The sequence below is a fragment of the Monodon monoceros genome, unplaced genomic scaffold (assembly GCF_005190385.1).
Source record: "Monodon monoceros isolate NGI ecotype Baffin Bay Population unplaced genomic scaffold, NGI_Narwhal_1 Super_Scaffold_10, whole genome shotgun sequence".
NCBI lineage: Eukaryota > Metazoa > Chordata > Mammalia > Artiodactyla > Monodontidae > Monodon > Monodon monoceros.
Genome location: NW_021703766.1, coordinates 592,992 through 606,877, shown reverse-complemented (window position 1 = coordinate 606,877; position 13,886 = coordinate 592,992). Strand labels below are relative to the sequence as shown.

The following is a 13,886-nucleotide window of genomic DNA, read 5'->3' as shown; positions in this document are numbered from 1 at the left end:
GCTTGCCGTCCAGGCCTCAGACAAACAACTCAGACGATTTTACAGCACGTTTCAAAGGGGCTCTGATTTATTTTAAAAGAGGGGGATATTCTTTCCTCAGGAAAGTTCATCCCAGGTGGGAGCTGATGAGCTGAACAGGGAACAGGCCTGTACGGCACTTGATCTCGTGGGTCACAGTTACGTCAGCCAACTCTGTGAGCATGGAGCCAGCGAGGGTGCACCCGAGGGGCTCACTGGGCACCGCGGCGTGTGGTGCCGCCTCGCTGTATCCTTTCCTGGCATCACAGACATCGACTCCGTGTCCTCTAACACGCAGCCCCCTTCCAGCCCTCGCTGTGCTCCCAGCAGGGGAAACGCTGGGATCCCTGCTTCTTGACCACCTCGCTCTCCTAGGCGCCCGGCTCTCCCTCCTTAACGGGCTGCCCTGTGGGCTCCCTTCCTACCCTGAAGCTGCCGACCCCAAGCTTCTCCAGCAGCCACGGTAGGTGTGGGCAGCTTGCCCTCTCCTCCCGTGTCTGCAGTTGGTCCAAGAGACACCCTGAAGACAGAGTTTCACGGGAGCGTGGCCTTTAGAGGTGGACAGTCAGGCAAATGGGGCCCAGCAGCGAGCTCTGGGGAAGCGAGGGGGACAGCCCCCCGGGCAGGGCAGGCGCGGAGGTGGTGGCCAGCATGACTGAGGTGGGCACGGAAAGCTGCGTTTGCCGTCTTTCCCACCCAAGTGTCTAATTTCAGGAGAGCATGTGGGCCTCGGGAGGGGCGGGGGCAGGTGGAGACGTGCCCTGGAGGGGCGAGCTCTGACGCCCACCTCTCTCTCCCGTTGCAGGTGACCCCAGGGTTTGAAGAAAAGGAGGGGGAGCTCCTGGTCAGGGGGCCCTCTGTGTTCCGGGAATACTGGGACAAGCCGGAGGAAACAAAAACCGCCTTCACCTCGGACGGCTGGTTCAAAACAGGTAGGACGGAGGGTCCAGAGGGGACAGGAGGGTCACCCGGGTACCACCGCACTGGGACGTCCCCACAATCCTCCCTGGTGGGCAGAGATGGGGTGGGGTACTCTTTGTGCTTCCGTCTTAAAGGCTGCACCTCCCACACTGCACCCCAGCCCCCCTGAGGCCTCTAGAAGGAAGGTCCTGAGGCCATGACCCGCAGGGGGGCTAGCAGCCCCCAGCCCTGTGGCCAGGCTCCCGTCCTGTCCCTTGGCCCAGCAGCCCTGCACGAGGTGGTCCCTCTGCCCCTCGTGGGTCAGGACTCTCCTTCCCGAGTGACCAGTGCACTCCACCTCCGAGACCCTCCTGGGCGCCGCGCCCTCCCCGCCGCCACCGCCCCCTGCTTTGTAACCCCGCCCCCGTTTTCACAGAAGGAGGTTGGTTTGCACTTTGGTTTGGGTCCCTCGTTACGTTACTCCCTGCCCTGAAGTCTGCACTCTCTCGCCTGCTAGAGCAGCACGTGGAGCCAGGGCCCGGGGTCTGTGCGTGGGCAGGCAGGCACCTACCCCCCAACCTCGGAGCCCTCTCACCGGACGCGCACCCGGGTCCCGCTCTGAGGAGCCCCACCCCTTCTGTCCCCCCCGCCCCCCTCCTCCTTGGTCCAGGCGGTCCCATCGATGTGGACGATTCGGCAGGTACTGGGTGTATTCACGGTTGCAGCTGCATTGATTCACTGCGTTTGTGTTCACACGACACACCAGAACAGCAGCTCGTGACAGCCAGAAGGTGGGGTTCTGGGGTCTCTCTTTTTCTTATTGCCTGTCTGTATTTCTAAAACTTTCATACTGAAAATGCATTATTTCATAATAATAATCTTAAAGCAGTATTTTCCGAAAAGGAAGGCCTGTTACCCCGTCCGTCATGTGCTGGCCTCATAATTAGAAACGCACCTCTTGCCAGGTCTTCTGTGGACCACAGAGCTGAAGAGAAAGGCTGTGTGGGGGGGGGCAGCCGTGACGGGGTGCCGGGCGCACCTGGGGGTGGGCAAGGAGGTGCGCAGTGGGTGTGTCCTTGGCCTGGTAACCCCTTGGGGAACTGCTGCTGGCCGATACCACACACGTGTCTTCTCCACGGGCTCGGGCAGCACGGGTTAGGAAGGGCAGAAATCACCTCCAATCTGCCGCCGTCGTGGGCCTGAGGTCACCAGGTGACAGAGCCGGCGGCCACGTGCAGACCCCCCGAGGTCTCGGGGTGCTGGGGCTCCGTTGGGTGGGGCTTGAGGGGGAAGGGGCACATGAGGGGTTCTCCTGGGGGACCTCGGGGCTCCATTTCGGGCCCCCCAGAGCAGAGGCCTGTGCCAGGAGCCCTGGCCAGCGCCAGCAGAGGGCTCTGTGGTTGGGGCCCAGGAGCCCGGGCCACCTGTCCGTGCGGCATATTCACACGCGCCCCGGCTTCCCTTTGTAAACTTCGCGTTCATACGGGCCAGCCTGGTGGCAGCCAACCACTGTCATTGTCCTTCAAATGCAGTATTTAAGAAATACTACTTTTGAGCTAATCTTGCTTTTTTGTGGGTCCCTCCTGTAGCCCTCCGAGTGTCCTGACTTGGAAATCTGACTTCTTTGTGGCCATCCTGTTTCATTTTTAAATTCAGCTAAAGAGCTGCAGCTTTTTTTTTTTTAAAGCACAGGAACCAAAGCCCTGTGGATTTTGCAGATAGCAGGGCTCGCTGAACGCTGGGCCGGCAGCGCTGCGAAGTGCAGGGCAGTCAGCGGTAAAACATTTTAGTCCCTGGTCGTGATGAATATTTCAGTTGAAAGGAATAGCATGCATTAATTATCGTAAAGAGATGTCTTTAGGAGAAAATGATTTTGAAATTCAGTTTAATTTCATTGTAATGCGCAGCAAACAGGAAGGGAGTCTGTGTGTTTAATTGGCTCTCGGGGGTGAGGCCTGGAAGCCGCGTGCCTTTGTCACAGGCCATTAGCGATACAGGCTGCATAATGAGCGCGGCAATCAGCTCACAGCTGCCGCTCCTGCGGGGGGAGAGCGTGATATTAAATAGAAATCAGGATGAATTAAACTTAACCCTTTCCCTGGCCAGCCCTTCCTGCCACAGAGATTCTGGCCCGGGCTGGAGAGGGGCCGCATCCAGCCGGCTTCTCCTCAGGGCCCCGTCCGTGTCTGGACGAGAGGAAAGAGGCCTCCCTTGGCCATGCCAGCCATGGCCGCCCTCCCTGCCCTGCATGAAGCCTGGTTTCCATCGCCAGGGAGCTCCTTGCCAGCCCCAGGGGTCCTGGCTGCAGCTCAGGCCGGAAACCAAAGCTCTCTATCCAGAAGCACCTCCGATGGCAACCCTGATCGTGTTCCACCTGCGCACGCCAGGCTGGAGAGATCTATCCAGAAGCACCTCCAATGGCAACCCTGATCGTGTTCCACCTGCGCATGCCAGGCTGGGGAGAACCTTCCACACACACACGGGCCCAGTGCTGGCCGGGGCAGGGAGATGGCAGTGCCGGGAGCCCCCTCTGCTCAGGGCTTTACCTTGACCCTGCGGACGGAGCTGAGGACACAGGGATGCAGGGACTGGGCTGAGCTGGGCTACAGCTCCTACCCTTGACCCTGCGGACGGAGCTGAGGACACAGGGATGCAGGGACTGGGCTGAGCTGGGCTATAGCTCCTACCCTCTGGACATCGTAGAAAGACTGTGACTGAACACGAGGAAACAGAAATGGTATCTCTGCCTTATTCTAAAGAAGACTTCCTTACACCGTTTACTGTTAGAAAGTGACGTAGTAAACTGCACACACCTAATGACAAGTCAACACAGTTGTAGAAGAAATTTAGGTAACTGGGGAAAAGGTCTGTAAGAAAACCCTGCAGAACATTAACGGGGGTATCTTGGTGCTGCTGAGTTTACTGCCTTTTTTTCCTTCTCTAATGAGCACATGATGTTATCAGGGGAAAACATAAAAGGCTATTTATATAAGAAAAAAAGACTCCCTAGCAGGAAACAAGAGAGCCCTGGGTGCACATGTGGCCGAGGTCTGCAGCCTCGGTGGAACATGGAGTCCACCGAGAAGTCAGTGAGGGCCAACTGGGGCTGAGGGAGTGGGTCCCTTGAGCCCAGTAGCCCCAGTAGGAAAAACGAGCCACGGCCACGGGCAGATCGAGAGGAAGTGCAATTGGACATAAAAATACGGAAAACGTTTTACTTCCTGGTGGTGAAAGAGCAAGTATGGAAACAGTCTCCTTTCACCAAACTGGCAGAGATTCTTCCGAAGTTGACACTTGGTGCTGTGAGGCAGGTGCTTGGCACCCGCGGGCGGGTTGTGTGTCAGGAGGGCTCCTGGGAATCTGTTCAAAGGAAACCGGGTGCGGGGGGACGCATACGATGTTTATAAAGTGGGAAATTGGAGTCCGTTGTTCTGTGCTGGGCTTGTGGGTGCCTCGTGGTGCATCCAGACCACGGAGGATCGTGAGCCTTTTGCAACCACGACTCGAGTGATCCTGGCCTGAGGGAGCCCCTGCTGGCGTGCACCACACACGTGTGTGTGTGTGTGTGTGTGTGTGTGTGTGGCCGTCATGCGGGTTTGCACCGCCAAGCACAGACGCTAGCTGCTGCCTCTGTGATTGTCGTCTGTCCCTTTGTTTTCTCTCTGCCAGTGTTTCCTCAGTAAGCTTCGTTCCCTTACAAACACGGACGAGAAGTATAAAATCTTTCCAGTTGTCATGTGACGAAGGCCCCAGGGTGGACCTGGGCGTGAGCTCCGTCCTCTTGCCCAGCCGCTCACTCCGAGCCACACTGAGCTCTGATGTGGTTCTCCAGAAAGCAGTGCTTTTATTTTGACCAATAATAGTTAGGAATCAGGCAGCGTGTTGAAAGGAGGGCGCCCAGTGCTTCGTGTTAGGGGTGTGACAGCACGTGTAGCTGGAGGTGGTCGACCCCTTCACGTCTGCTGACCGCGTACGACCAGAGCCCTGGGCAGGGCCCCCAGGCCCCCCAGGCCATGTGGTGTGGTCAGGCTGCCGATCCCGCCGGCCCCCGCCGCCCCGCGGGGCTTGGGCTCTGTGTGGAGGCGCCCTGTGAACAGGAGGCTGGGGCTGTGTTGCGGGCCTGTCTGCTGGTCGTCCCTTTGTTCCCCAGCGGTCGTCAAGAGCTTTTCCTCCATGTTCTTCTGAAACGCCCGGCTTTGTTGGAGTTAAGTCTCCGAGCCACCTGGAGTGGCTTCTGTGCGGACGGCGTGTCCCCATCCTGCGCGCTCTTGCTGGTCCTCTGCCTTGCCCTTTGTTTTTTGTTGTTGTTTGTTTTTCTGGGTTTGTTTTGTTTGTTTGTTTGTTTGGCTGCACCAGGTCTTAGTTGTGGCGTGCAGGATCTTTAGTTGCGGCATGTGGGATCTAGTTCCCCAACCAGGGATCGAACCTGGGCCCCCTGCATTGGGAGTGCAGAGTCGTAACTACCGGACTGCCAGGGAAGTCCCTACGCTGCCTTTTGGCCGCTGCGTCTACCCTGGTCGGCCTCAGGCCTCTGGGCAGAAGGTCTTTGTTTTTATCAAGGCCCCACATGCACAGCTGGAAGACTCCAGTGGTCTGTCTGGTTTGGGAAGAAGGCTGCATGGCCCTCGTACCCCAGCCGTGCCCATCTTGGCTACCTGGAGGCTGCCAGACGCCTGTGGACACACCGTTCAGGGTTGAGCCACGTGGGAGCCGCAGTGTTTCCCGAGGCAGGAGGGCTCATCTGTTCTGGCCTCCAGTCCTCCTGGGAGACCCCCCCTGTGCTTGCCACCCCCACGCCAGTGCACAGCTCCCACCGGCCTCCTTTCTCCTCGTCGGCCACGTTCCCCAGGAGCCTCCTGAGGCTGGGTGGGTGGGAGGTGAGCTCAGGAGAGCTCGTGTCTGCCAGCGTCTTCGTCCTGGCTGGGCCGGGTACAGGAGTCTGGGCTAGAAATTGTCTTTACTGCTGTCAGGCCTCCACGTGTGCTGCTGGCTGCAGCTGCGTTATTCCTGGCGCATCATGACCTTTCCCCTCTTGAGGTCCTAGAGAATCTTCCCTTTGCCCTGGGAGCCCTGAAGTCGACAGGCCATGCACCCTGGGGGCTCTGGAGACCACGTCTTGTAATTCCGGGGGTTGATGGCTGATTTTCTCCCCTCTGATGCCCAGCAGGGGTCCGGGGGCTGGGAGCAGGAAGAGGGGGTGGGGAGGCCCAGCCACCACTGCTCAGGGCCCGTGGACTCCCGTGTCGCCGTCCACCCTCCTCCGTCCGCAGAGAAGGACCGGCGGCCGTGCGCTGGGGGCCGGTGCCGCTGTTCCTCGTTCGGCCCGCCCTCGCCACCTCCCGCAGGGCGCCTGCCACCCTGGCCGTAACCCGCCTCACACAGCCTCCCTCCGCCCGCGGGGTCGGTCTGCTTGCTTCCCGGCCGCCAGTCCGCTCACCGTCGTGCCCTCTCCTGTAACCTGCGTCACACAGCCTCCCTCCAACTGCGGGGTCTGTCCGCTTGCTTCCCGGCCGCCAGTCCGCTCACTGTCGTGCCCTCTCCTGTCTCCCTGCGCGCGGCTTTGGGCCTCGAAAACGACAGTTGCTGTTGATTTCACTCCGAGAGGGAGAGAACCAAGCTGTGTGCTCAGGCGAGGCTTCCGCTCTGGGAGGTTGTCGTGTCTTCGTCTTCCTTGGCCTCCTGCACAGCCACGTGTGAGGGGCACAAAGCCGCTGGGGCCTCCTCCCTCCGTCTCCGCGGGGTCCCTCCTGGGTCTTCTGTGTCTCGAATATCCCTCTGCCCCCACCCCTCACGAGGATGTGTGTGATCACACTGAGGCCACCGGGTAGTCCAGGGTGGTGTTGACATCTGTCGGCAACCCTGCCTGACGGTGGTCCCGGGAAGCAGCAGGGCTCTCCCGCGGGGCTTTTCCTCACTCGGCACACAGACCCCCAGACCTCCCCCGGGACAGTGTCCGTGTGTCCTCAGCGCCATCCCTACCACTGCGGTGCCTGGCTTTTCTCAGAGAAGATCCTAATTCTCACTGCTCTTCATCAGGCTGGATGAGGGTCAGTGTAAGAGCTGGTGACAGGAGACAGTGCAAGGAAGCCGCTGTAACTGTGAGCTGGTGCGCGGGGAGGGGCACCTGGAGATGCCACAGAAGTGATGTCTGAGCAGAGGGACAGGGAAGGGGATCGGGCAGATGGAGAACCAGATGCCGCAGATGGGGTAGCGGGTGTGAGCACCCCTGGGGTGAAGGCCGCGGCTGGGGGCCCTGCCGAAGGGCGTGTGGGTGCAGCCGTGGGGAGCCCTCACCCTGACTTAAGTTGGCGTCACACAGAGCGAAGAGGGTGCAGGCGACATGGCCAGAGGCCCCGAAGCAATGTCGGCCTTGGTATGGGCAATGGGGGCATCCCTGGCAGGACCAGGGCAGGGCAGTGACCCCCACCCCCAACACCGCTGGGTCTCTGGCCGGCGGAGGCCTGTCTGGGCCATTGGGTGCATTTAAGGGGTTGGTGTCCAGTGGTTGGGAAGCCGTCGGGAGACCCAGTGGCTGTCCAGTGTGGAGGGGACATGGCTGGAGCCGGGGCCGCACATGGGAGAGGGGCCCCGGTGGGCCTCATGGGATGGGGGCAGACTGCGTCCTGTCCCTGCGGCCCGCCTTTTACTCCACGCCTGCATCCTTGCCCACCAGCCGGCCACCTGCTCCATCCCTCTGTCCGGAGACCACAGTGCCTCTCGTTCCTTCTGCTTCCCATCAGGCAGGAGGCCCCACACCAGCAGGAGCCCAGCTCCTGCTGCATCACAGCCAGGCAGTGCCGTCCGTCTCGTTCGTAGGCTGGGGCGCCCCGCGTGGCAGGCCGCCAGGAGTGCGAGCTGACGGATGGGCCTCCTGCGCTGGGCGGTGTGATGTGTCATGAAGTATTGATGATTTATTCCAGCTAATCACCCGTGTGCAGCATGGGGTGTGTGAGAGCAGACGGTGAAGCGTCAGCGCCGCTCTCAGAGTGCACGGTGGGCGTCCCCACGTGTCCGTGCACACGTGTGTGTGCCCGCTCACGCTCAGCCCCACCTCCCCGACCGCAATGCCCTGTCTGGCGTGCGGCCCCGGCCCTCACTGAGCTCGTCGCCCCCCACTCAGGTCTCTAGCGTCTCCTGAGGTGGGACCGCGTGGGTCCTTAGCTGGGCAGGGCTCCCGCCAGGACCACGTCCAGGAGAAGTGGGTGGGGAAGCCCTGGCGCTGAGCATGGCGGGTGGGGGGGTGGGGTCCCTCGGGGTCCCTCCCTCCTGCCAGACCCCCGTGTGACACTGCGTATGGTCCAGAGCCCTGTTGGGAAAGGGCCTGCTGTGGCCCTGCTGTGGCCAGGACCCCAGGGAGGCCCTGAAGCTCTTCTTTCCTGCCTCCGTGGTCCTGGGCTGTTTCATGGGGGTCCTGCCCGTCCCTGTGGGAGGCCGCCACCTGCCTAGGGGCAGGGCCACGGAGGCGTCTGGCGTCGGTGTCACGCGAGGTCCCAGCCGTCTGCCTGGTGCTTGCTGCCTTGTCCCAGAAAGGTGTTGATGCTCCCAGACGCGGGGCCCACACGTGCCGGGGAGGGTGGCACTCACGTGCGTGTGCAGCACCCACTGCGGCCGAGCCAGGTGCCTCCCGCTGACCCGAGCCTCTCCCCAGGTGACACAGCTGTGTTCAAGGACGGCAACTACTGGATCCGCGGCCGCACGTCCGTGGACATCATCAAGAGTGGCGGCTACAAGGTCAGCGCCCTGGAGGTGGAGCGGCTCCTGCTGGCCCATCCCAGCATCACGGGTGAGCGGCCAGGTGCCCGGACCCTGACCTTTGGATGACACAGCTGCACTCAGCCACCCGGGCTGTCTCGGGACCAGTCCAGATGTGTCTTTCTGTGTGTGTGTTGTTGACAAAACGGGGACCAGGTACCCATGAGGGGGCACAGCACCAGGGCCTGCCTCCCATCCCCTCCCCACCCCTCCCCACAGTCGGCCTGCTCCCCCGCCCTCCGCCTGGGTCCAGGCTGGCCAGGTGCAGGCCGGGACCCCGTGCTCAGGAGTGGTGGCGTCCTGGGCCGTCCTGGCCCCTCAGAGACTCCGTATCCCCTGTCTCTGGCCACTAGGCGGGCTTCTCTGGGGCGGCGGGTCCCAGGTGTTTTCCGCAGGTGCCCGCTGCCCTGCAGCCTGCGGTGCTCGTCCTCCTGTGCTTCTGAGGTCCCCCACCCTCTTCTTTCTCCGCAGACGTGGCTGTGATCGGAGTGCCAGACGTGACGTGGGGCCAGCGGGTCACCGCAGTGGTGACCCTTCAAGAGGGACACTCGCTGTCCCACAGGGAGCTCAAAGAGTGGGCCAGGTGAGGGCCGGGAGGGTGGGCGGGGTCTCGGGCTGGGGGCTGAGGGCCAGGTGACGTGGTCCTGTAGGAGCTGCGCCCCCCACACCACACACACATGCACACACACGCATACGCGCACACACATACATGCACACGCACACTCATACGCGCGTGCAAAGGGCCCCGGGGAAGCTGTGTCGTGACGATGGGAGCAGATGTAGGACCCCGACCCCTGACTCAGGTGTAAGCTTCCGAGGCCGGGTCAGAGGTGGACGGGGTCCCATGGTGAGTGAGTGCGTCCCCTCCTGGGTGTAGGAGGAACCTTGTCAAGGAAGGTCCGTTCCCAGGAGCTGAGCTCAGAGCCATCCCGATGGGACCCCGGGGCGTGGGCTGAGCAGGCTCGGGGCGCTGCTGGGCCCGAAGCACGTGCTGAGCGCAGGGCATCACACGGGCCCCTGGGTGCCCGCTGCTGGCCCCAGGCCAGAGCTCAGAAAGGAGCTGTGAGTTACATCCCCAAGGCCTTTATTTTAGATCCAAGAGGTCCCTCCTTCTGGCCTCTCTCCCCACACCCCCTCCTCCTCTGCACGGAAGATACTTGTGGCTCAGCCACCGTGATTTCACAAACAGGAGGAATCCTTGTTTATCAGGGCAGCACAGCTGGGCGATTAGATTCCCCTGGATTTGCAAAATCACAGTTGGAACTTTGCAGTTTCACAAAGGCACGAAGAAGATTCTAGTCGGCTTTGCCGCTTTGGTTAAACAGTTGCTTTGTTAAAAGAAAGAACCTACCATCCTGTGCTGAGAGCAGGTCTCTCGGCCCTCAAACCTGCTCCTTCACGCCCGGGGCTCCCGTTGTCCCCTCACCGCAGGGGCCCGTGCTGCCGGCTGTGGGCCTGAGACCCCGGCTGGGGCGGTGCTGTGCTGTGTGCTGAGGCTTTGGGTCCCTGGGGAGATGCTCCCAGCAGGGCGGGCCTGGGGCGGGTGGTCAGCCTGCAGTCTCCACGCGGCCGGTTCCCTGGGCTTTGTGTCCTCCCATGGGGCGGTCACTGGACAGTGACCCCGCGGCTGCCCACCCTCTGGAGGGAGGGCAGGGACCTTCCTTTCAGAGCGCAGGGCCGGCTCCGCCCCCTCATGGGGGGGGAGTGGGGGAGGGGCCTCACTCTGAGGTTTCCAGACGTTGGCTCAGTGAAGCTGCTCTTTCTTTCTGTGTCCTGTTCGTTGCCATTTGGGGGTCTTTTTTAAAGGGTTTGTTTTTTTTTTAAAATAATGTCTTCCCTTTTGCTGCCATTTTTTTCATTTCTGAAGATTCTTGAATCTTACAAGACCCCCAAGCAAAGGTCTGTCCTACGTCCTCCTGCAGACCCTGTGCTGTGCTCCTAGTGGAGTTGGGGGAGGCTGGCACCCCCGCCCCAGCTCAGGCACCGTGACACTTGGAGGGGCCGGCGTGGCCTCTGGGCTCGGTGGCAGCACCACGTTCCCGGTCTGGGACGTGGCCCGCCCACCAAACTGTCCAGTTGCAGTGGCCCACGTGGGGCTTACACCCCAGGGATAATTCAGAAATCCGGTGTCCAGATGGCGCAGGCGCTGCCGTCCGATCAGACCGTGGAGGGGAGATGTTGCTGGGCCCCTGGGCCACCTCCCTTCCCCACAGGGCTGAGCGGTGGAGCTGAGGCCGCCGCTGCCCACGGGGCTTTTCCCACAGGGAAGCTGGCTCTGTAACAAACCACTCAGCCCTGCTGTGCTCCTGCCCAGGGCCTCAGTTGGCCTGGGAGCTGCTCTGACAGTTTCCTATGAGACCAGTTGCTAAGCTGACACCCCTCGTAGGAGAACAGGGTTTGTTCTCAGAATCCGCGGGTCTGCAGGCTTTAGAGTGCGTCCCTCTACGTCCTCAGCTTCTGCTTCTTCGTGGTGGCCGTGAGTTAGGCTTCCGGCTGTGTGTCCTGCCTTTGCTGTGACCCCACCCCGCCTGTGCTCTGTCGTCCTACCTTTTACTTTTATGTCGTTACAAGGCCCACGCTATGTGCTTGAACACTTTTTGTTCAAACGGTTATCTCTTAAGGAGGATTCACTAATAAGGAAGATGACACGTATCCTGTCTGGCACTCTCCCCCCATGGCGGCCCCTCCCACCACAGACCCTCAAGTGTGGGGAGTGGGTCAGCTGCTGGGGACCCCAAGCTCCTGTGTCTGAAGCCTTTAACTTCATCTTCATCCTTGAAGGAGACCTTCTCCGGGTTTGGGATTCTAGACAGACGGGTTTTCCTTTTCCTTCGTGCTCCACTCCCGCCTCACCTACTCTTCACCCAGGGCCTGCATCCTTGCGGCTGCCCCTTGACCCGCTCCACGCTGGTGGGCGGAGAGGAGGTGGGTGCCGCCTGGGAGGCGGTGCTGTGCCGCGGGGGGCGGGGAGCGGGTGTCCCTGGTGGAACCTCCGTGACCTTTGGCCCGGAGCAGGCGATTTGCGCCAGAGCTGCCCCGAGGTAACAGCGTTTCTCTCCATCTGTGGGCAGGTGGATGCAGGCACCAGCTACTGAGGCCAAAGGACGGGGTTTCTCTGCCCGCCCTCGCCGGCCCTTTGCTGCACACGTCCTGAGTGGCCAAGGCTGTCCCTACTCCTGCGGGCCCCGAGCAGACTTCGCGGTGCTGCTGTCCAGAGCCCCACTGCCCAATGCCCTGCTGTCTGCGTCACGGGCAGCAGCCACAGAGCGCAGGGCCTTTGTGGGCCAGGAGGCCACGATGGGTGGCCCCTCTCCCCACCACCCCAGGCGGCATCCTATGCACCTGCTGGTTCCTTATTGAAGGGCCCCATGTGCGGCCCTCGAGCAAGGAGCAGGCAGCTCTGCTCAGGAGAAGGCTGGGCGTGGTGTGCAGAGCTGCCTGGGGCTGGGCCCACCACGTGGCCGTTCACAGGAGGGAGCATTGTCTAACGGTGTTCCTCTTGGGGGTGCGGCTGCAGGCCAGCTGCTGGACCCAGACGGCCACTCCTACTGCTTGGGCACCAGGCTCTGGGGTGGGAGGGTGGCTCCAGCCGGCGTGTGTGGTCATGGCACCCAGGGGTCTGTGAGGTGCCCACCCACCTCCCCCAGCTGTCTGGCCAGGGCTGCAGTGAATGGACCGTGAGGTAGGACCAGTTCTTTCCAGCTCAGGGGCTCCGGGGCGGGGTCTCGGGAGGCCTGGCCCTGGGTGAGGCTCACCCTCTCCCCCAGTGGGCAGAGGGGCGTCTCCATGCCCAGGACCAGGCCCCGACCTGCTGCGGAGGCCCCACCCGCGCCCGTGGCTCCTGCCCTCAGGCCTGGCCTGTCTCTGCAGAGGTGTCCTGGCCCCATACGCGGTGCCCTCGGAACTCCTGCTGGTGGAGGAGATCCCGCGGAACCAGATGGGGAAGGTCAACAAGCAAGACCTTGTCCGGCAGCTCTACCCGCGCGACTGGGCTGCCCCCAAGACCGGGCGCCAGTGAGCCGGCTTCCCGCCTGGCCACGCCTGACCGGAAGGAAACCGCCTCGTGCCCTCTGTCCCGGCCTCGTGGCCACGGCACACCACACAGCTCCATGTGCTCTGCAGTCCCCGCCCCCCAGGTCCCTGCAGGTCTGGAGGTGTCACGGGGAAAGCAGGTCTCCCTGGAAACTCAATAAAGGCTCCACAGAGAAGCAGACACCTGTCTTGCGCTCCTTCCCAGGGCCTGCGTGGTCCCTGCCCACGGCACAGGGAGGGCCCGGTCTGCACGCGTGTGCACGGTGCACAGGGCGGGGGTCTCTCTGGTGGACTCGGACGATGGTCCTGGGCGTCCAGGGGAGGGCGTTTCCCACCACACGAGCGCCTTGCTGGGGTGTCCGGCATTCGTGGCCCTGGCAGAGGCTCTCTAGGCTTCAGGGCCAGGGACGCAGCTCATGTGACCAGAGGACCCTCGGCCCACAGAGGGGGCCTCCTGGACCAGGGGTCGGCACACTCTGGGACGGGCCAGGGGGCCAGTATTGGGCTCTGGGGCCAGTGTTCCTTGTCGAGGCCACAGCCCGGGCCCCACAGACCTCATACAGGGTCCAAAGTGCAGTAGCCAGAGGCTGAGCACGAATGGCCCCGCAGCTGCTCTCCTTGACCCCCATCCCCTCCCCTGTGCTGCTCCCTCCACGACACCCCCTGCCCCCTTTGGCCTTTGGATGTCTCCCTCTCCTTCCCAGACCGCCCCCACCCGGCCCTGCTGCCCGGCCCCCAGGCTCCCTGCTCTCCCCAGCCAAGGGCAGAGGCACCCTTGGAGGCCCTGGTGTCGTGGGGAGGATGGGCAGAAGCCAGGACAGAGCCGAGGACCTGGTGGGCAGCACGTGGGGGCCAGGGCTGCTCCCCCACCCTGTGCGCGTGGCCTGTGACTCCACGAGACTGGCCCTGGGCACGGCGTTTGCTCGGAGGAACGTCCACCCCAGCGCCCTCCTGCCCGAGCCCTGGACACGCACTGGTCACCCGCCTGTTTGGCGCTGGCCCACAGCCCAGTACTCTCAGGGCAGCACCGGACACTGTGGCTCCTGCTGTCCTCGTGTCCTGGGACCTGGGGACCGCGAGCTCCTGGGAAGAATCAGTTCCCACGTCCCCAGATCTTTACTTCATCCCGCTGGTTGGACTCTGTGTGTCTTGATACTGAAAATGTGATTCCTGAAAACGTTCAC

General features: G+C 62.2%; 1 protein-coding gene across 9 annotated transcripts in view; it reads left to right on the top strand.

Annotated features, from left to right (window-relative positions):
* ACSF3 (acyl-CoA synthetase family member 3) overlaps positions 1–12,874 on the top strand; it is a 57,995-nt gene extending 45,121 nt beyond the window's left edge. For 4 of the 9 annotated variants that reach the window (XM_029202372.1, XM_029202365.1, XM_029202357.1 and 1 more), the window contains 4 exons: positions 824–950; positions 8,567–8,701; positions 9,142–9,253; positions 11,742–12,779. In XM_029202372.1, the coding sequence (XP_029058205.1) occupies positions 824–950; positions 8,567–8,701; positions 9,142–9,253; positions 11,742–12,030 (663 nt within the window). In that variant the 3' untranslated portion in view covers positions 12,031–12,779. Of the gene's footprint in view, positions 1–823; positions 951–1,588; positions 1,710–8,566; positions 8,702–9,141; positions 9,254–11,451 lie in introns of those variants that run through there. The other 5 variants (XR_003790741.1, XM_029202347.1, XR_003790753.1 and 2 more) reach the window with 5 other exon arrangements.
* Positions 12,875–13,886: the final 1,012 nt, after the last annotated feature.